Consider the following 23,352-nt stretch of genomic DNA (forward strand, 5'->3'; position numbering starts at 1 on the left):
CACCTTTCGGGGACCCTTGGTGTTGTACGTGGCTGGGTGGAGGAAGAGACCTTCAATGACGTCAGTGAGGACAAGGAACGGGACATGGCTAGCTTGGTATCCAACCTTGTGCAAATGGGGAGTTTGCGGTTGTGCAAATGGACTGTTTGCGGTTGTTTGCGGTGCGTTAAACGGGAAGTTTGGTCTGTCACTGTGAAGCGGGCGTAACCGTTACACTACCTGATCAATACAACATCATACCTGATGTTTTAAAGCACGTTATTCCAAACAACTTAGGAATGTTAGGTGATTTATGCCCTTTATGGATTAAAACCCGACTCTGCGTCAACTATGTAATTTTCCATAAGAGTTTTGCAATGGATCCCCCTCCGGCATGCCACAGTCCAGGTGTTAGTCCCCTTGAACAACTTTTCCATCACTATTGTGGCCAGAAAGAGTCCCTGTGGGTTTTAAAATTCGCCTGCCTATTGAAGTCTATGGCGGTTCGCCCGTTTGCGAACATTCGCGGAAATTCGCGTTTGCCGTTCGCGAACGGAAAATTTTATGTTCGAGACATCTCTACTGATCTCTTATCAATCTCATATTTCACTATCTATCTATCTCACATCTATATATCTCATATCTCTCTCTATCTATCTATCTCATATCTATCTATCTATCTATCTATCTATCTCATATCTATCTATCTATCTATCTCATATCTATCTATCTCATATCTCTCTCTCTCTCTATCTATCTATCTATCTATCTTATATCTCTCTCTCTATCTATCTCATATCTATCTCACATCTATATATCTCATATCTCTCTCTCTCTATCTATCTATCTATCTTCTTTCTTTCTGTCTATCTAACTCCTATCTAAATTATGAAATCCCTACAATAAAGGGGTTATAGGGATTAAGGGGGTCCCAGTGGTCCGACCCCTATCGATGAGTAAGTAATGGCATAATTTTCCCTCACACTGTGAGGTTAACCCTTTAATTCCCAATAACTTTCACTGTAAGTAACTGGTCCTCGTCTGGTTTTTAAGGGAGGTCCTAAAGAGGAATTAAAGGGGTTGTCTATATCAAATAATTGCAGGTACCCCACTAACATTTAGTCACCCTGTGCTCTCAGCATCATATTATTATCCACATCATCCTTGTAAGGCGCATCTAACACAGACAATTCTTTTTCAGAAAGGGTTAATTTTTGTGTAACTTCTGAAGGGTGTGTGTGCTGCTTCCCTTCCAGTGTGGAGCCAGGAAGGAAGGAGTGGCTGTGTACCTGTCAGGTCCTGAGGGGAGTCTTCGTGATGTCACTCTGATGTCAGCGAGCTTGTGCAACCTCAGGAGAAGGAGGAGTGCAGAAGTGTGAGGAACTAGCAGATTAGAGAGCAGTCCTGCAGAACCCCCTGCCTGTGCCCAGGAGAGGACCGCTCACCCTCTGACTCAGGAATCAAGAGCTCCTTGTGCTCTGCTCCACACCTGGGGGAGATCCCCTCCAAAATACAGGTAAGAGCCACAGTGACAGGCTGTAGTGTCCTCTGCAGTGCAATGAAGTTGTCCTTGTGGACTGCAATAGTCTGAATGGACTGTTTGATCTGTACTATCTCTTGGATAGAGGTTTGCGGATGAGAATGAGTTAAATCTGCCTTATTTTGCCCACTGTGCATTGTAACTCTGCTTTCTGGACTACTATGGAGTGAAATGGGTTATGCACACAGTGCGGTCTCCAATAATGAGTGTATAGGTACAGGCTACACGCACTTCTGTGGAAGACAATGGGTTAATCATACCTATTTTTGCAATGTAGACTCCATGGAGAAGGAGGGGGGGGGGGGGGTTAAGCATGCATTTTGTTGTTTTGTCTAAAACTTCTCACCGCTGAGGGTTTGTTACAATCGTATCAAGTCCTGGCAACGCAAACAAACCAGTAATAGCACAAACGTACTCTCCTGGCCCGTCTCAGGATGTAAACAAGAATGTTCCCATTCACTGACGGCAAGCAGAGAGCTTGAACATGGCGAGAAGTTCTAACACAAAGCATGACAGAAATCGGCAGAACTTTTCATTATACAGTAATTTTATTGTGCCCCTTTCCGCATACATGTGGTTTTAGCCACCTCTTCTGAGGGCAATGGGTTAAACTTGGATTATCCTTGGTCTTTGCTTTTTGTGACATCTGCTATTAACATAAGGAGTTAAAATTAGGTTCTTTGTACTTGGGGGATAAGCAGGTAGTATGTGTATATATATGTATATATATATATATATATATATAGAGGAGGGAAAGGGGTTAAGTGGGTAGTGTATATAGAGGAGGGGAAGGGGTCAAGCAGGCAGTGTATATATAGTGGAGGGGAAGGGGTTAAGTAGGCAGCATGTTCATACTTGGGGTGGGAATAAGCAGGCAGTATATATGTGGAGGGGAAGGGGTTAAGCAGGCAGTGTATGTGCGGCAAGGAAGCGGTTAAGCAAGCAGTATGTACATCCTTATAAGCAGGCAGTATTTATGTATGGCAGGGAAGGGGTTAAGCAGGTAGTGTGTGTATGTATATATATATCTATATATATATATATATATATATGGGAAGGGGTTAAGCAGGCAGTATTTAGGTATGGCAGGTAAGGGGTTAAGCAGGCAGTGTGTGTGTGTATATATATATATATAGGGGAAGGGGTTAAGCAGGCAGTATGTCCATCCTTGGGGGATAAGCAGGCAGTATATATGTGGACAGAGGGGAAGGGGTTAAGCAGGCAGCAGCGGTCAGCCTTTATGCACATATTAAGCACACAGAGCTATAGTGTTTGGGATTTATGTTTTACTCGTAGTAGCCTGCTCAGAGCGTCAGACACATCCCGAATTCCCAGCAGACCCCTATACAAGCAAGAGGCGTCCGCTGCAGGCGCAGCCGGGGGAGGATTTTCCATAGAGGTGGAATATGTACATAGCCCCAGCATGGGGTGAGAATGAGGCAGGAACGGCACCTATAAAGGGGGGGGGGTGGATCTGATACAGGTGTCAGGAGTGTGTGCCCTCTCCCATACACGTGAATAAGGGCTCATACACAAAACCGGAGTATTTTGTGGTCCGCAAAACACGGATCATCCATGTGATGTCCGTGTTGCATCCGTTTTTTTTTTGGCGGATCCATTGTAACAATGCTTGTCCTTGTCCGAAAAAGGTCAATAACATATCAATAACAGGATATATTCAAATTTTTTGCAGAACAGACATGGAATGCATACAGAGTCATTTCCGGTTTTATATAAGCCCCATTGAAGTTAATGGTTCCGCTTACGGACCTGTAAAAAAACTGAAATGGAAAAAAAATATGCTCGTGTGCATGAGCCCTCAGGAGGAGGAGAGGTAGATGTGCCCGCACTGATATATTTCAGGGGTGTGCCCCGGCGCGTACGAACTCCCCTTCTATACTGCTTAATGAATAGCCCAGCTGTTCCACCATGCCTGTCCTGTTGTGGGGATCAGCATCACCTGGCACCGCTTATCTCAAGCGGAAAGTTGTTTAGGGTTAAAAACCGAGCGACCTTTTGTTCTTCAGATGTTTTTGGTCGCCTTGTTTACAGAAAACAGACTGCCCCTTTTAGACGCGTGCCTCCGACTAATCTGAACATGGCCCTGGGCACCAGGTTGGTTTGTGTCTTGTGCTTGGCTGACGTCATATGTGGGTATGTAATCATTGACCTGTAGCGCCACCCCTGTCCCTGCCACAGTACAAGTCGTGCCATTGCTGTACCACCTTACAACAGGCCACACCTATGGAGGTGAATGTGACATCCAGCCCTCACTTGGTGGGACCTTGCCGGATTATCAAACATTCCGGATTATCACGTCATCTCTGTGGCGCCTTGTCATTTGGTCTCATTATGGAATTGCTATTCAGAGGCCATCGTCAAATGCTATTGCTCCAATTCAAAAAAACTTTGCTCAAAAATCTCTTATCGTTTTGTGTATACATCTCATTTACAGCCCTATGTGTCTCCATGGTTACAGACTACAAAAACAAAGCCTGTGTAGTCAGATGCTGTAGTAATGTGTTACTCCATGGCCCCCTCTTCTTGTTAACCTAGCAGAGAAGTAAGTAACATAGAGTATGCCTGTAGGGTTTGCCTCTGTGTCTATAAGGATAGGAAAACATAGGTCTGCATAGGAGCTGTGTACATAAAACGGCTGGAGATTTTTTTTTTTATCAAGACTCAGTTCTCATGAAGTTCACTAAATAGAGCAGTGTAATGAATAACATAGTAAGGGCTCATGCACGCCAGCGTGTGTGCCCCCATGCCAGTGCTGCGGAACGCAAATTTGCGCGCCGTTTGCAGATGCCGATCCATGGACTTGAATCCCCACTGCAAAAAAATAGGACATTTTCTATTTTTATGCAGAAAACAGACCTATACAGTACATACATAGTAGTGGCATACTGTGAACTTTTATTGTCATACAGTACCCAGATAACAGAGCTTTACAGTGCATAAATAATAATGCTATACAGTGCCCTTATAATGCCATACACTACCCAGATAACAGAGCTATACAGTGCATAAATAATAATGCTATACAGTGCCCTTATAATGCCATACACTACCCAGATAACACAGCTATACAGTGCATAAATAATAATGCTATACAGTGCCCTTATAATGCCATACACTACCCAGATAACAGACCTATACAGTGCAGTGCATAAATACCATACAGTGCCCTTAAAATGTCATAAATGTCCAAATAGAGCTTTACAGTTAATAATAGTGCCATACTGTACACAGATAACAGACATAGGCCTCATACACACGATCCGCAAAAAGGGGTTCCGTTGTTCCGTGATCCGTGTCCATTTTTGTTTCCGTGTGTCTTCCTTTATTTTTAGAGGATCTCCAAACATGAAGGAAAGTAAAAAAAAATCTAAGTTTAGTTTGCCATGCAAATGATAGGAAAAAAAAACGGACGCGGGTGACAATCTTGTGGGCATCCGTATTTTTTTCACGGACCCATTGACTTGAATGGGTCCGCGAACCGTTGTCCGTGAAAAAAATAGGAGAGGTTATATTTTTTTCACGGACTGGAAACACGGATCACGGAGGCGGATCACGGAGGCCGAGTTTTCCACGGACCCATTGAAAGTCCGCAGAAAATCACGGAAAACGGAACAACGGACACGGGACACAACAACGGTCGTGTGCATGAGGCCATATACAGTGCATAAATAATAGTGCCCTTATAATCTCATACAGTGTTCAAATAACAGAGCTATACAGTATATACATAATTGTGCCATACTGTTCCCAGATAAGAGAGCTATACAGTGCATCAATAATAGTGTCATACTGTGCCCCTATAATGCCGTATAGTGTCCAGATAACAGAGCCATACAGTACATATCTAATAGTGCCATACAGTGTCCAGATAAGAGAGTTCTACAGTGTATAAATAATAGTGCCATATAATACTACATGGTGGCCAAATAACAGTGCTCAGGTTGTGGTTTTCCGAAAGCCCAAAGTCGTGCTCTCACCTCATGCAACAAAATCGTGCACTAGGTCGCGGTCTATCGCAGGCCCTCTCCAAAAGAGAAGGGCCCCCCACAAACCATTCCCTATCCCTCCGGGGCCAAAGCTCCTGCAAGGGACTGGGACAAACGGCAACCCTCAGCCGGAGCCAAGGGTACGCCCATCTATGCTCCTGGCTTTCGCCTAGGCTGCCACCCAAGGCGTCAGCCAGGAGCTTCAACAAGGTCTGGACTCTCCCGGAGGGAGAGCCCAAGGGGTTTGGCAGGGGGGTGAGGAACCAATATGGCCACACACACCCCCCTAGACCTCAAGGAGGGGGTACCCGTAGGGGGGCCGCAACCCTGAAAATCCTAGTGAACACACAACATGTAAAAGTGCACACAGTGACATAAAAAATAAATAAGTGAATGTGTGCCATTACGGCCCGGACATTCGACCGGAATTATAAAAATTCCTCGTATCTTCATGGCCGAAGCCGAGCAAATAGAGGTGTGTGCTAAAATTGTGAGAAAGAAAGTGCTGTGCCATTGTGAGTTCCCGCACCCCAGGGTCACCAGTCCTGGGGCACTTGCACTTTGGGCTTTCAACACAACTCGACCTAATGGCATCGATCCAGCAACCCGGGCCACCTCGCACAGGACATTTGCCCTAATGCTGTACACCCTTTGTGGGCCACTGTGTGGTTCTCTGCTCTCCTCTAATCCCATGGCTCAGCCTGTCGCGGCCTTCCTCCATGGGCAGAGTTCAGTCCAGGAGCCAGGCTCGACTGGACTGATAAGAACAGATACTAGATACTACACTTGATCTTAGCCAAAAGGCCGAGAAGCATCAGAGACTTATCGTACATGTGACATGTCCTGAAGAGGGTGGACTAGGCCCTTCGGATGGAGGAGCCGCTCCATACACAGCCCATGGGTATAAGGGTCCATTTACACGTCCGTTATAACACTCAGTTTCCATTCTGATTTAAATCAGAACGTTTTTTCGGATCCATTAATTTCAATTGCCTCTGCAAAAATGCGGACACCAATCATAGTGCTGTCCAAATCACGGAATCCGTTCCGTTTTCCTATTTTTGAGTATGCGGATCCTGAAAAAAAATTAAGCTTGTCCTACTTTCTGTCCGTCTTTCGGCTCCGTTGTCCATTCAAGTCAATGGATCCGCATAAATGTGGATGACATGCAGAAAACTATCCGAATGCCATCTGATTTTGCGGATCCATGACAGGAAAATGGATGAAAAAAAAAACAGAATAACGGAAAGACGGAACGGATTCGGAAGCACTTCAGTAAAAAAAACGGAAGGCTGTACTGAAAAACGGATCCGCAAAAAAAAAGGAAAGTTTATTTGGAAAGGTAAAAATACTGACGTGTGAATGGACCCTTAGATTGATGTTGTTGACAGATCCCGCCATGATCCTTTGAATCCACTGTTCATCTCAGGTGTCTGGAGACTCCTCTCCACCCTAGTAAAGAGTGTGGATTAGATTAAGAAGACACTAATTAAGGTAAACAGACACCTTGCAGCCTCCGGAGGGATTTCATAGGGATAAAAGTTAATGGACAGAGAAGTGTCGTCCGTACAATTGTATGTAAATCTTCCTCTGTGAACGAATTATGTAGGTGGACAATGGTGAGCAGGGTCGTTATCTTCACCCTTCACGTCCTTCCTGCTTCCCTCACCGGCACCAATACTAATTACTGGTCGCCAGCAAATCAATCCTGTTTACTTTTCCCACAGAATGGTCTCACTTTGCTGGGACAGTCTACTCGTTGAAGGCGGCCATTTTTACTCAGGACTGAGGGCCCCATTGGACCAAAAGCTATTCCTCCCAACACTCCATGGACACATAGGTTCATCTCGGCCAAGCTTGTATGTGTTGTGAAGGGGAGACACCTCCAGTGGGCGGCTTATCTCCCCGAGAACAAAAGGATTGGGCATATTGAAACCCAACAGCTTGATCCTTTTCTCCCTCTGCAGTAAGGGAAGAGTTCAGAGGATCCCATACACATTAAATGGTCAGCCAATACGTCGATCGCCCTTATGTCACCTATTGGCCAATAGTATGAGCCAGTACACACAGTAAGGAGCAGGTGACCACTAAGTGCTAGATAAAACCAGTCCTTAGTTTATGTGACCATGGAGACCGCAACTGGTATATACTGGGTACAGGTGCTAGCACTGGATCACTGTGCCCACAGGGCATCACCATCTAATGCACTTTCCATCTGCCAATATCAACATCAATCTCATATAACCCGTCAGACCAGATTCAACGATCACCGAGGTTTCTGGCCTAGCTGTTGTCCATAGCAACCAGTCATATTCTGCTCTTGAAAAATGAAAGCTGTGCTGTGATTGGTTGCTATGGGCAACAAAACCTTTTTTTTTCAGACCATTTTAATAAATCTGCTGCTATAGGTTCTGTTCACATGCAGCGGAGACGCTGTGAATTTTTTGAGCAGATCTGCTTGAGGGAAGATCACAGTATATTTAAAAAATGGTCGCAAGTTCCTTTTTTAACTGCCCTTGCCACAATATTTTGTCACACCATGTTAGGCGGGACAGGGGCAGAGTGGGGCAGTGTCGGTGGCCGTGTTGCGGCTGGAAATCTGACACTGGCAAATTTACTAACATTTACAGCCAAAAACAAGTAAATGTTGGCGAAAACCTTTTTTTTTCCCCACCAGACGCAAGGACTGCCATAGATGTGCCTAATTTATGTTGAGACACCTGCCTTGTCATGAATTAGACGAATCTCACAGCAGCGCAAGGGTCTTAGTAAATGTGCCCCAATGGATTTTTTTGGGGTGCAAATGGAAGTACTCATAGGGTTCCCACCGAATCGGGTCTCACTACTGGATTTGAAGTCGCTTTGCGGCCTTGTGGTCATATGCAGGGACTAAAAAATGTTTTGTATCGTTTGACAGCTTCATCCATCTATATTAGTCTGCTCGTAGCATGCTACTACATGGGGGAGGGGAGGTATTATATTGGGCAGATACGGGTGCAAACTGTATGGCCAAAATGGTTCAGTATCTTCTCCCTTTTTTTAAGTTGTCATTTCCCCTTTAAATAACAGGATATATGTACTATGTATAGGTTTTAAGAGAAAAATAAAAAAGTTATAGCTCCCTATTTTGGCTCCTTCTGCAGGCGTGGTAAAGGTGAGGGTCAATGCCAGATCAGCAACATACTGTGGGACATAAGTAAGATGAGGTAGGTGTACGTGGACGATGGGTGGGGTGGGGTAGAGGTAACAATAACATCTGCGATAATATCTGCTTCCTAGGTAACATAGCAGTCAGCACCATTCCGGCTTCGCATCCAGAAGACCGAATACATAATGGCTTCCCCCGGGATACTATAATCCCCCTTTCTAATGCTCTACCAGGGGACATTTGGCTGATCGGTTGCAATCTGTAAGATTCGTGCTTTCATCCTGAAAAAAAAAAAATTAGTGGTTAGAATGGTTGTTTGTATCTGAAGCTAGACGTTAAAATTTGGGCGGGGCTTAAAGGGGGACTCCATTAAAATATTTTTTTAAATGTAAGTAGATAGTTCTTCAGACTCTATAATAAATACTCCCTGAAAACACAGAGATAGATAGGCAATCGCCAAACACATCATGCCACTACCTAACCAGTGCTAGGTTTGTAGAGACTGCCTGAGTGACCACCTGGACCTCCATGTTCTTAAAGACACCGGTGTGTATGTACTACGGCATTACTGGTGGTGTGTATTGCTCTTGCACCGTTCCTGTCCAAGGCAATTTGCAAGATGGCATTTTCGTCACAGACAAGTTTCCATTTTAGTGTTGTGGACTTAATTTATAGACACATATGCCAGTTTAGGAGAGCTAAACCTAGGCTCATAATTGAAATTTCTGAAGGGATCCTATATTTGAGGCAAATTCATATAGTTCCGGGTAAGTTTTCTATGAATTTGGTGCTATTACATACAAACTATGCCACCCCCATAAAAAAAGTCCCAATTTTTTAGCTAGTGATTCCTTGTTAGTGAGCTCCTTAGTAATGATCTCCTGTTACTACAGCGTTATTACAGATCTACAGCGGCCTAGCAACTTGCCTCACCACCAGAGATAACCATCTGGATCTCCTTGAGAAAATGGAGGAAAGACTTGTGTCCCAGGGGTGGTGCCAGTGTTTAATGAAAACTATCACACCTGAGGTGCACCATATTTATCAACCAGTTGTGATATTTTTCGAGAAGGTCATCCATCCATCAAAGCGGGCACGTCCTGTACTGGACTAAACCTGCAATTCTGGACACGGCCAAAGGCGTGTCTAGAAATCTCAGACCAATCCTGTGAGTTGGTTTGTCTCGAGCCGTCACCTGTAGGTTTCTCTTGATTAGAGGAACAGCAGTAGGTGACATCATTGTGGGTGGGTTGTGATGTCACCAAATGGGCGTGGATAATTATCTAGTCCATGAAATCATGGCCGGTTTTTGAAGAGAAGAAGCAGGAGAGGCTCATGTCTGCCAACAGTGGGCACAGAACTATATGATTATGTTTGTGTTTCTACAGCCTTCCCATGGGTGGGCACATTCATACACAGAACATGTTGCAGGTGACAATGCCTCGAATATCCCATGCTCCTATATTCCGGGAAGCAGTTTCTTCTCTTCTCTTCCTTTTCTCCCAAGCAGAGCTTCCTCGCACATTCCGCTGGCGGTCGCTTCCAGTATGTGACCCATTCAGACGCTTCCTGAAATATGCAGGAAAACACTCAGCAACTCTGAAGAATTCTCATAATTATTGTATTGGTGATTGTATAGGGGGTGATGGGGGAGTCACTGAAAAAATACCAGAGCAGAAGGGGCTCTTACCTAGTCCCTGAGCCTGAAGTCTGGCAAAGAGTCATGGACAAGTGGCCTCTACTCACCGAAACTTAGGGACACCTGTGCAATGGCATCTGCCTGTTCTGCAACCCATGTCTCCTTAAAATTCAAGGTTGGGCAATAAAAGTTGAAGACAGGTTCCTTCTTTCTTTGGATGGAACTATGTACCAAGTCACAAGATGGGCCATCAACCAAGTCAGAAGGCCTTAGCCTTCAGTCCAAAATTCTAGGTTTGGTCAGACTGAATGAGGGATAAGGAACCTGGCCACACATATTCCCCCAAAGAACCCCACGAGGGACACCACACCCTGAGAAACCTAAGTGACAAACAACATGCAAAGTCAACACAAAGTGCTATACTTTGCCAGATCAACATTATCACAAAGTTCACTCTACTTATCAAGTGGGTGTGCCATCTCAAAGTGATATTTAGGTGCCCACTTTGCCCTTTCGGTCTGACATGATGCCTTCGATCAGGTCTCTTCCTACAGGTAGCAATTAACCCAACTTCCAGTTGTAATGTGATAATTCATTGGTAATTTATAAAAAAAAGATGAGTAGCTGTCACTGCCCCTCCCATATCACCACTGACTTAAAGGAATTGTCCAGTTTAGGCTACTTTCACACTGGCGTTTTGGTTTCCGTTTGTGAGATACGTTCAGGGATCTCACAAGAGGGTCCAAAACGGATCAGTTTTGCCCTAATGCATTCTGAATAGATAAGGATCCGCTCAGAATGCATCAGTTTGGCTTCGTTTCGCCTCCATTAGGCTTTCGTACTTTTGGTGTCCGTCTGAGGAAACTGAGCCAAACGGATCCGCCCTGGCACACAATGTAAGTCAATGGGGACGGATCCGTTTTCACCGACACAATATGGCACAACAGAAAACGGATCCGTCCCCATTGACTTACATTGTGTGTCAGGACGGATCCGTTTTGGCTATGTTAAAGATAATACAAACGGATCCGTTCTGAACGGATGCGTTTGTGCAGATCCATGACGGATCCGCACCAAACGCGAGTGTGAAAGTAGCCCTAGACAGTTTTCTGTAAAATGCCCTAAAAGGTCTATCAGACCTCCTCCTCTATCAGCGAAACGGCTGTTCTCTATTCTGAAGAGTCGTTGGCGGAACTTAACCCATTGATGATTAGTCCAGCCAGTGTAGTAAAACTGCTTACGCGTTTTGAATATAAAGTGTAATGCTTCATCTTCGCTGACTTTCCGCTGGTTGTGTATGCTCTTAGTAACAGATTGGTTGGCCTCGGCCACGCAAAGGACTGTTTTTTTTTCCACAGTCCTGGCACACCCTGTAGACAAGCACTGAAAAGCTCTTGGCACTTAATGGGTTACTTTTTTCATGCGCTAAGCGTGACCGCCAGATGGGGAACAATATGTTTGCAATCATCACTGTGTGATACGGTGGACGTTGTGTGAACAGTCTGTTATCTGGATGGAAATACTAGTTGGCAAGAGCTGTCTGTTCCGCAGAAGCTTGTGATTGTCGTCATCTGGGGGACTACAAGTCCCAGCACTTTCCACGAGGTTGATGAAACCACTGACCCTAATACTCTGACTATATTTGGCTGTAGGCTGTTCTATCAGGTCTATGATCTGTCATACATAATAGCGCTTTCTCTTATGTGGCAGCGGGGCTTTTGGGACCATGTGCAACCGCCTATAGGAACTATGTAAGTAAGTTGTTGTCCACTGCTATCAAAGTTATCAAAATTATATGCAGCCGCTTCTTATGTATATCTATTCCTGGAAAAGCTGGGTGATGCCCAATATAAGACCGCCATTACAGCTCCCATAAAGGTTTGCTTTCCTCAGTTTTGATTATGCCGCACATATGGGGGCGCGGGTATGTCATTCAGGGATCAGAAGATCTTCCTATTAATTATTGTTAAAGCATTCCTTCTTAAAAGTGGGTGGGGCTTTCACAAATGTATTTAAAAGGGGTGTGGCTTATTTAAAAGGGCATCTGTCAGCAGTTTTGTACCTATGACACTGGCTGACCTGTTACATGTGCGCTTGGCAGCTGAAGACATCTGTGTTGTTCCCATGTTCATATATGCCTGCATTGCTGAGAAAAATGATGCTTTAATATATGCAAATGAGCTTCTAGGTGCAAAGGGGGCGTTGCCGTTACATCTAGAGGCTCTGCCCTCTCTGCAACTGCCGCTCCCTCTCCACTTTGATCGACAGGGCCAGGTGTGATGACATATTCTCTACCTGGTCCTGTCAATCAAAGAGGAGAGGGTGTGGCAGTTTCAGAGAGAGCAGAGCCTCTAGGTGTAATGGTAACGCCCCCGTTGCTCCTAGAGGCTCATTTGCATATACTAAAACTTCATTTTTCTCAGCAACGCGGGCACATATGAACATGGGACCCACACAGATGCCTTCAGCTACCAAGCGCACATGTAACAACAACATAAGCTCCTCCTATTTCCAGCATGAGACAAGCCCAATTTGCTGTGATGGGGTCAAATTTGGGACTGTTGCCTTATAGTAATATAAATGTGCCCCTCAGGGTGCCCCAACACTGGCACCAGCCACAACCCTTCAGGTTATAATTATATGACCCTCCCAGCTAGAAGGAGCATTTCCAATTACACCATTACAGTTATTTAGTATTCAAAGGTGAAGCTTCAGTTTGGAAAATGTTACAAGGGGTTGTCCATCATTAAAAAATGTGGCCGCTATATTTCAAAAACAGTACCACACCTGTCCATGGGTCATATCTGGTATTGCAGTTAGGTTCTATTGAAAGTAATAATGCTGACCTGCAAAACCACACACAACCTGTGGTCAGGTGTGGCGCTGTTTTTAGAATAAAGAAGCCATGGTTAAGGAGAACAACCATGGATGCTAGCTTGGGATGCAGATCAACTTTTTAACTTTGTTTCCATATTCTTTGTAGGAAATGGCTCTTCTCAGCGGCTTCCGTCCATCTGGGACCATCTTGGCTTCTGCATGGCTTATGTCCTTCTTCACTAATATGGCCAAGGCTCAAACCGTACCTACAGGCTGTGGAGAAGGATTAGACCCAATCTATTATTACTTATGTGACCTGTCAGCAGCATGGGGCATCGTCCTACAAGCTATAACCAGTGCCGGCATTGTGTCTTCCTTCATCCTTACCATTGTCTTGGTGGCCAGCGCCCCCTTCATTCAAGACAAGAGGAAGAAGAGCATGCTGGGAACTCAAGTGTTTTTCCTTCTTGGCACACTTGGACTCTTTTGTCTTGTGTTCGATATGGTGGTCAAGAAGGACTTCTCCACTTGTGCTTCTCGAAGGTTTCTCTTTGGTGTCTTGTTTGCCATTTGCTTCTCCTGCTTGTGGGTCCATGCAGGGAATCTCAACTATTTGGTGAGGAAAAACACCGGGCCAAGCGGTTGGTGGATTTTTGGCATGGCTATTGCCCTATCACTGGTGGAGGTGATCATCAATACAGAGTGGCTGATTATTACAGTTGTACGTACTCCTATTACTTTGGGTCAGCCATGCTTTATTGCCAATGAGGACTTTGTTATGGCGTTGATATATGTGATGTTTCTCATCCTTGCTGGATTTGTGACCGCCTGGCCAGCCTTGTGTGGACGATATGGTCACTGGAAGAAACATGCAGTCTTCATTCTGCTCACGCTTTTCTTATCCGCTTGCATTTGGATCGTGTGGATCGTTATGTATGTGTATGGAAACACTCGGGTTGGAAATCTTTATTGGGATGACCCAACATTGGCCATTGCTCTGGTATCAAATGCCTGGGCTTTTGTGTTTTTCTATATCATCCCTGAGATCTCCCAGTTGACCAAGCCAAGTCTAGAGCAGTCATTTGAAGAAGAAGTTTACCCTGCAAGAGGGGTTGGTTACGAAACCATCCTGAAGGAGCAAACATCCCAGAGCATGTATGTGGAAAACAAAGCGTTCTCTATGGATGAGCCACAGCCTGGTAAGCAAGTTTGGATGAATTTTCGTAAATGTCATCCATACCTCAGTGGTGCCGTGTGGTTGAGAGGTTGCAGTCCCACCACTGTCCCTGGGCATGTTCTCATCACACAGTGCCAGATGATTTGTCTTCTTTTGATGGGCACCCACAAAAGAACCATATAATAGGGAGGGCATGTGTCTCAGACCTCCATCAACTTGTGGACCTAGGGAACCTTCACCAACCACCCTCACTGCCCAGGCTGGTTCTTCGATCCAATTATTAGAATTTACCTTCTCCAAAAATATCTAGTATTTATATGTCAGGATGCCCATCTAAAGATCACTTTATGGCCTCTATCCAGCTAAGAAGAGGTGTACATCCCTCTCTTTTGGAAGTCTCTGCTTGGCTGCCTCCATTACTCCCATACTCTTCAGCAGAGGGACGACATGCATGAGTGCCACCTCTTTTACAAGTAATTAGGTTAAGGTGGGGTCCGAGTCCTAATAGTGGGATAGAGAGGCCACCAATCTTAAAACAATCCAATCAGTACCCTGCCAATTCCTAAACTGAAAAAGGCTGAGGGCCTCAGTAGAGACAAAAGATCCTCAACAGAACTTTTGCTGTTCTGCTCCATTGATTTCCCTGTCCATGGAAATGTATGGTCTGCTGGTCTATAGAGGACTGTTGCCCCTTCAGTCTGGGTCGGATCTCATCGAGTCCATCTAATGACATCATCAGTGAAATTATTAAAGGGGAAATACACCCCTAAATAAACTTTTGACACCTCAGAAGCATATTTGAAGGTGGAGTTACCCTTAAAGGGTTGGTCCATTTTCAGTATTACTGGGGTACAACCCAGACAGCAAATGCGCTTATGTCTAGCCAGCAGCCGTGAATTATATCCTAGTCACCTGTTTCTTGATTATATCTGTTCCTGAGAAGCCTGAGTGACAACCAGTATAACCAGCATGATTACTCTGCTTGTCACCCAGCTAGCCTCCACTCCCAAATGTCATATATGGTGTAAATTTACTATTCATGACTTCAAAAATAACTAGATGGTGGCTCCTATGAGAGTAGTATTGGCAGCCATATTTGTAGTCACCCAGCTTTCCCAGAAACAGGGGAAGCATATGAATACAATTTTGGCAGCTTGACAGCAGAGGACAACTCAAGGACTTCTCCTCATTTTGTAAATGGGATTTTTGGTTTTTTTTACAAATAAAATATGTTTTTGAGATTTTAAAAAAAAAATAATTGTTGTGCTTTTGACCCCCATGACAACACCTCCTGCCATAGCACAGGGGCCTGGTCCTCTTGGGAACCAATCGGATGAAAATGAAGACTGCCTTCTGATTCGTTTCTATTAGTTCCAATGCCCCTGTGTAAACCCTGAGCTGCCATGGCACAGGGATAGGAAGTGTTGTCATGGGGGCGCAGTCTCAGTAGCAGAAATAGCAAACCACACAGTATATGCTCCGATTTCTGTTATGCTGAACTCATATCTGTTTCTTCCTGTTGCCAGCCAAGCGCCCGGTATCTCCGTACAGCGGGTACAATGGACAGATCAGGAGCAGCGTATACCAGCCCACGGAGATGGCATTAATGAATAAAAATCCGGTAAGTGCCAAGCGCGAGCCAGGAACTGCCTGCAAGCGCCTTCTCCCAGATAGCAGCCACACTGCAGCTATTCATACTATACCGGGGACTCATCCAAAACAGACACTGCTCCTTAAAGTCATACAGCGCAATTAAAGGGACTGTAACCTGAGCCGTTCCTGGCTTTTCATTGGCTCGTCTCCAAGAAAGCGGTATATAAGCATTGGCTGTGTTGTGCTGCACGTATACTGCGCCCTTTTCAGACCTCACCATCTCCATTAAAGGGATTCCTGGGTTTCTCTACCAGTCACAGTTAAAGGGGTTGTCCAAGCTCAGATAAACATAGGTTGTGTCTGGTATTGCAGCTTGTCTCCACTTGAAGTGAATGTGGCTGAGCCGCAATACCAGATAAAACCTGTGGACAGGAGTGGTGCTGTTTATGAAAGCCGCTGCACATAGTTTAAAACATTCCCTGCATTTAATTTTTTTCAAATCTTGGAGCATTCCCTTTAATTACCCTTTTTGCTGTTAATTAGTTGATAAGCTTCTATCACACAACTCATACTTCTCCTTTTCTTCTGCCACAGACAGACTTTCAGTATGATGTAATAATTCCCAGAGCCACTGCCAACTCTCATCCGGCTGCCAGCGGAAACTCCACACTGAGAGCCGAGGATGCATACGCTGCACAGAACCAACACAGTACAAATAATGGACAGGTATGAATCCATTTAAGTGAATTTTTACCTACATTACATTACTATACTGATCCTGAGTTACATCCTGTATTATACCCCAGAGCTGCACTCACTATTCTGCTGGTGCAGTCACTGTGTACATACATTATATTACTTATCCTGTACTAATCCTGAGTTACATCCTGTATTATACTCCAGAGCTGCACTCACTATTCTGCTGGTGGAGTCACTGTGTACATACAGTACATTACTTATCCTGTACTAATCCTGAGTTACATCCTGTATTATACTCCAGAGCTGCACTCACTATTCTGCTGGTGCAGTCACTGTGTACATACATTACTTATCCTGTACTGATCCTGAGTTACATCCTGTATTATACTCCAGAGCTGCACTCACTATTCTGCTGGTGGAGTCACTGTGTACATACATTACTTATCCTGTACTGATCCTGAGTTACAGTCTGCATTACACTGCAGAGCAGCACTCGCTATTCTGCTGGTGCAGTCACTGTGTACATACATTACATTACTTATCCTTTATTAGGCATTATACACATAGTCAGTGTTCGGTCAGTGATTTCCTTCAGTGATTCTGAGCCAAAACCAGGTGCAGATCCTTCCCTTAGGCTAGGGCTACACAACGACGTTTGTCGCAGTAATATCGCGCGACAATTTTTATAATGATAGTCTATGGTGTCGCACTGTGACATGCTGCGACTGCGACATGACAGTGGCAAAAAAAACATCCAAAATGGATTTTTCGGCGACTGTTGCAGTATGTCACAGTGCGACACCATAGACTATCATTATAAAAATTGTCGCGCGACACATGTTGCAGTGTAGTTGTGGCCTATGTGTTGCGCAACATATGTAGTCGTGGAGCCCTAGCCTTATACCTTATGTCTGTGTAGCTCCACACCTGGTTTTGGCTCACAATCCCCGATGGAAATCACTGACGTGTGAATGAGGCTTTATACTCCAGAGCTGCATACACAGTTCTGCATACTTCATAGCTGAAATCTCTCAGAATACCCTGCTTGTTCACTGTCTCCATATTGATTATTGTGGTGATTCGTAGACTGGGAGGTGTCCTCTGTACACCAGGTAATGACTAACCGCTCCCCTTGCATTACAAGAGCTCAGCTAAGCTGTCAGGAGTTCACAGGCTTGTTGACGGTTTCTAATAACAACCAGCAGAATTGTGAATGTATATATGGAGTATAATACAGGGTGTTAATAACTGCGGCCCAGCAGTGCTATTAGGGCGTGTCTAGCCCACCAGCTTGCTGACTGTTTCCAGTAGCAATCTCTGGACTACAATATAGGTTGTCATTCAGGATCTGTGCATAAAGTAGGACTCGTTTGTAGTACCTTTCAAAACAGAATTATTTGGTGGGATTCTATGCAGTTTGGGGGCGTTCCACAATTTTGAATTCAGCTTGCTGACCTTACAATATATGTATAATGCCATTATATCTGTGCTTCACCTAGGACTCATATTGGTTTTTTTTTATTTCTATTTTAGGCAAATTCTTCTCCCTACAGTCAGTGGTGAGGTCCATTTTCGGCAGCCTCCAAAGCTGGACCCCCACCCCCCCTCCTCCTCCTCCTCTCCTTCAGACACAATCCAGTATATAGTTGACTAAGGCCTCATGCACACGAACGTATTTTCTTTCCGTGTCCGTTCCGTTTTTTTTTTTTTTTAGGACCGTATACAGAACCATTCATTTCAATGGGTCGGCAAAAAAAACTGAAGTTACCCCGTGTGCATTCCAGTTTCCTATATTTCCGTTTCGCAAAAAAATAGAACATGTCATATTATTGTCCGCATTACAGACAAGGATAGGACTTTTCTATTAGGGGCCGGCTGTTCCGTTCTGCAAAATACAGGAATGCACTCGGACGTCATCCGTGTTTTTTGCAGGACCACAAAATACATATGGTCGTGTGCATGTAGCCTAAAGAAGAGTTGTCACACAGCGGACGCTCTAATTACGGAGCATCTCTCACCATTATGGACTGAAAGCATAATTTTGGACATAAATGAAGGGATGAGGGGGGCTAAAGGTCATTGCAAGGTCATATTTATCCTTTATAGGTTAAAGGGGTTATCCGACTGTAACTGATGACCTACCAGGACCCCCACCGATCAGATGCTGATGACCTATCCAGAAGATACAAACGGTCGGATCACCCCTTTAACATGGCGTTACAAACTACAACCACGTGCGGTTCAATGCTTTATTTGCACAATACTTTTTGAAGTTAAAGCTGGAGGCGGCCATTTTGTCCTCGGGTCTCAATGATGTCACTATATCCCTAGTGTATTGATAGATCAAAGTCCTACGACGGCAAAATGGCCGCTTCCATACTAGGTCCTCCCGGTATAGGTGGATAGTATAAGGCAATGGTCTCCAATTGGTCGCACTCCAGCTGTCCCACGACTACAACCCTCAGTGTGGACTGACAGTCTATTGCTGGAAGTCAGGGGTGCAGACATTTCTGTGCCCCCCCCCCCCCCAGTGCATTTCCCAGCACCATTTCAGATGGTAAAAATAAACACACAGCTTCAGTGGAAGTACAACTCCTAGCATTGCCTGACAGTATACTTAGCAACTTTGCAATTGGCAAATTCAGAACAAACAGCCCCTGGGGACACCCCCAACCTGTGCAGGACTGCCCATCTGAGAACTGAGTTTACATAAGCCGCACCCATTTCTGGCCTGGGCAGGTACTGTGTCTGAAAATTAGGGACAGTCCATGCAAATTCAGGTCTGTTGGCAACTATGTGATAGCATCCTATGGTGCCCCATATGTTCCTTCCAAAGATATACTGTACCACCATATGTGTCCCCAGAGATATACTGTTTCCCCTAGAGATTTACTGTGTCACCATATATACCCGCACAGATATATTGTGCCACCTTATTTTCTCCAGAGATGTACTGTACAGCCATATATACCTCCAGAGATATTCTATGCCGTCATATGTTCCCCTAGAGATATACTGTACCACCATATATGTCCCCAGAGGTATAGAGTGCCACCAAATGTACCACCAGAGATATTCTGTGCCGCCATATTTGCCCCCAGAGATATAGCGTGTTACCATATGTACTACCAGAGATAGTCTGTGCAGCCATATGTGCCTCCATAGATGTACTGTGCCATCGTATGTGCATCTATAGATACTGTGCTGCCATATGTGCCTCCATAGATGTACTGTGCCATCGTATGTGCATCTATAGATATACTGTGCTGCCATATGTACCTCCATAGATGTACTGTGCCATCGTATGTGCATCTATAGATATACTGTGCTGCCATATGTGCCTCCATAGATGTACTGTGAAGTCGTATGTGTCTCCATAGATGTATTGTGCTGCCATATGTGCCTCCATAGATGTACCGTGCCGCGATATGTGCCTCCATAGATGTACCGTGCCGCCATATGTGCCTCCACAGATCTACTGTGCCGCCATATGTGCCTCTATATTTATACTGTGCCGCCATATGTGCCTCCACAGATGTACTGTGCCGCCATATGTGCCTCCACAGATGTACTGTGCCGCCATATGTGCCTCCACAGATGTACTGTGCCGCCATATGTGCCTCCACAGATGTACTGTGCCGCCATATGTGCCTGATATGCTGCGTAGAGAAGACGCTAATATAAATCCTGTCCCCAGACCCTAAAATTAATCGTGTCCCCAGACTAAAGCCCAAAAGAAATGAAAAAAAAAAATGAGACTCTCGACCAGACCCCCAAAAATAACTGGGACTCCAGACCCCTGAAAAATAAATTCATGCCTCCTTCTCACTTAACACTTCTCACTCCCAGGTCTTCTTCACCTCCAGGTGCCACCGGTCAGCATCAGGTGTGAGGATACATAGGTATGGCCTCTGCTGGGAGTTGTAGTCTCACAACAGCTGGAAAGCCACACTTCGGAGGTCCCTTGTTATAATGCACTAGGCCTCATTTATAGGGACTGCTAGGGGTCTGGTTGTCCATAGCAACCAGAGTTCAGTTTTCATTTTCTACAGTGCTGCAAAATGGTGGTTACTGTTGCTATGGGCAACCAGAAGACGTTTCCTCTCCAGTCCTCTTCATACATGAGGCCCTAGGCTTTTTTCAGCCCTGTGGCAATAATGTCTGCTGCCATACTGCTCCCAAATATATACCAGTGCCTTGAAGACAACTGACATGTTCTAAGAAAGTCCGTTTATTTCACTGTGTGAGCATTTACGGGCAAAAATATCGATATTTTTATGTGTATTTTATTTACCTGACGTTCTGTATAGAGAGATTTTTTTTTCTTTTTACAATTTGTTTTGCGCGTGAAAGTGATGAACGATTGGATGTCTGTGTGAGTGACCTCGCTATGGGAGCAATCACGTAATCTTCAGTCACCGCTTCTGCGCCGGTCCCTAGAAGCGCAAATATGTCATATTTAAATCCATGATTTGGGACAAAACAGCCCCAAATAGGGCAGGGCCACCCATTTACAGTGGGAGGGCGTACACAAGCCATTTACTGCCCAGGACAGCCCAAATTTGCATGGACTGTCTCTGAAAATTCGGGACTGTTGCCAACTTTGTAAATCACCTAAGGAAAAAAAAATAATCACGTGGCTTCATAGCTAAGTTTATGTGTCTGGTTAGTGAAAAATAACAAAAATATAAAAAAAATAAGTGACTATTTAACTTAAATTTGTAATTATATGTGAATAAATGGAATAAAACTGTACATTTCATGGCGGAATTTGAGTTGTTGTGTTTTTTTACATGTTTGCTCTTGTCTAACCTTCTGTTATTCCTTTCATTCTTCTCGTCCCTCCCAAAAGGTCCTTTTTTCTAAAGTAAAACTTTGAAAACTGGGATTTCGATATCTTTCTTCTAGACTGAGATACAATTTCTAGGCCCAAAGCCTAAGGCTGCACTACTGAGAGGTTCTAATGATAACCAGTGATGGTCAGTTCACAGTGTTCGCTAACGAACACATGCGGTAGCCGGTCTGAAATCAAAGGCGGTCACCGGGAGCAGGCAGTTCCAAGAACAGTCCTGATGAAGGCCCCCGGCGGCTGTTCTCGGAACTGCCTGCTCCTGGTGACCGCATTTATTTCAGACCGGCTCCCTGCACAGGCACAGGTAAGGGCTTACCTGTGCATCGCCGGACCGGTGAGTCAAGATGGCAGCCCGCATGTGCAGCCCGCATGTGCGAACTGACCATCACCGATGATAACATATCCCCTTGTGATCTGTCATTTGCAGTTTTGTGAAGATCACCGGGTATATCCAAGGACGTTGCTACAAGGGTACGGAGATAGCGGTTAGAGATGAGTGAATTTTATGTTATGAAATTCGTTCACACTTTGTTTGGTGGTAAAAGCAGAATTGCGTTATGGATTCCGTAACCATGGACCATAACGCAATTCTATGACAGAATGCATAACGGAATGCCTCTAAAGGCACAATAGAAGTCTATGGGCTGCAAAACGTCCCGTTTCCGTTATGCAGGGGAGTCCATAGAATTGCGTTAGGGTCTGTGGTAACGGAATCCATAACGCAATTCTGCTTTTACCGCCAAACGAAGCGTGAACGAATTTCAAAATATGAAATTCGCTCATCTCTAATAGCTGTCACAGCCAAACCCTGAGGGCTCAAAGGTTCCTCTGTTGTTTTTTTTTATTATTATTGTTAGAGGGCCTATTAGATGATGTGAGCATTTGGTGATTTAATATAGAGGCCTCGATTATAACTGGGTCTGTATACGTGGAAGGTCCACAAACACCCCGTGTCAACGGATTCAATGATCACAATAGCGAGCAGATGGTACCTAGGGTCATTCATTATGGGGTGTTGTAGCTTAGCCCCATTCACTTGATTGGAACCCAGCCGCCATTCCAGACAGATGTGGCGCTGTTTCTAGAAGAAAGCAGCCATATTTTTGTACTCCTAGAAGAACCCCTTTAAGGTAAAAATTTACCTGGTAAAGATTTATGTGAGAAAAAACAATGTCGATGACAAGCACGAGACGTGGAATTTTCCGTTGACTCCATATAACCCTGCTCAAACACCAGGTTCAGACAACATGGGGCAATTTTCCATGATGCAAATGCCCTTCTGTGTGTTTTCATTGAAGCAAGTTATTTGTTCTTCTTTAGTCGCAACCATACATTTTCCAACCATCCTCGTGATGGGACTAGACCCTTTAACTATTACCCCACACCCTTTAACTATTACCGACCCCAAAAGTAATACAGACCCAAGATCTAACTCCACTGATACTCACCCTCCACTTCTGGTTGCCACGCCAGGCAGTGAGGATGGTTTCTGTGACTCTACCAAGGAGTGAGGAGGACTTTAGGAACTTGGAGAGTCCATAACTTAGAGAGGACGCTGGGCACCGGGGGGGATTTATTGCTCTTGTAGTTAATTTGGCACGTATGGAATAGTGTTATGATTAATCCTCTTATATAATGCAGCCTCCTCCCCCCACGCCATCAATGGACCATTCACATGGGCTTTACAGACCCAGGGAACAGTCATTCTCAGAGTCCAGGCTGCTTTCAGTAGTTAAGGTCGTTCTTGGGAAATTGGATTCCCTTATAATATTATAGGTTAAATTTGGATTCACTTCTTCCCAAGAAGTAAGCTATTCGATGATAACCTATCGCTCACCAAGTAATTACTGGTTCCATACCAGAGCTTCATCTAGTAGGTACCTCAGCAATGAAAAAGACGT

At 44.7% G+C, this 23,352-nt stretch overlaps 1 protein-coding gene across 1 annotated transcript; it reads left to right on the forward strand.

Annotated features, from left to right (window-relative positions):
* Nucleotides 1-1,240: 1,240 nt before the first annotated feature.
* GPRC5C (G protein-coupled receptor class C group 5 member C) lies at nucleotides 1,241-18,219 on the forward strand. Its single transcript, XM_044300099.1, has 5 exons — nucleotides 1,241-1,495; nucleotides 13,297-14,329; nucleotides 15,834-15,928; nucleotides 16,495-16,626; nucleotides 18,133-18,219. The coding sequence occupies exons 2-5, from the start codon at nucleotides 13,300-13,302 to the stop codon at nucleotides 18,160-18,162; spliced, it is 1,287 nt and encodes a 428-aa protein (XP_044156034.1). The 5' UTR covers nucleotides 1,241-1,495; nucleotides 13,297-13,299; the 3' UTR covers nucleotides 18,163-18,219.
* The last annotated feature ends 5,133 nt before the right edge of the window (nucleotides 18,220-23,352 follow it).

The sequence above is a fragment of the Bufo gargarizans genome, chromosome 6, assembly GCF_014858855.1.
Source record: "Bufo gargarizans isolate SCDJY-AF-19 chromosome 6, ASM1485885v1, whole genome shotgun sequence".
Lineage (NCBI taxonomy): Eukaryota > Metazoa > Chordata > Amphibia > Anura > Bufonidae > Bufo > Bufo gargarizans.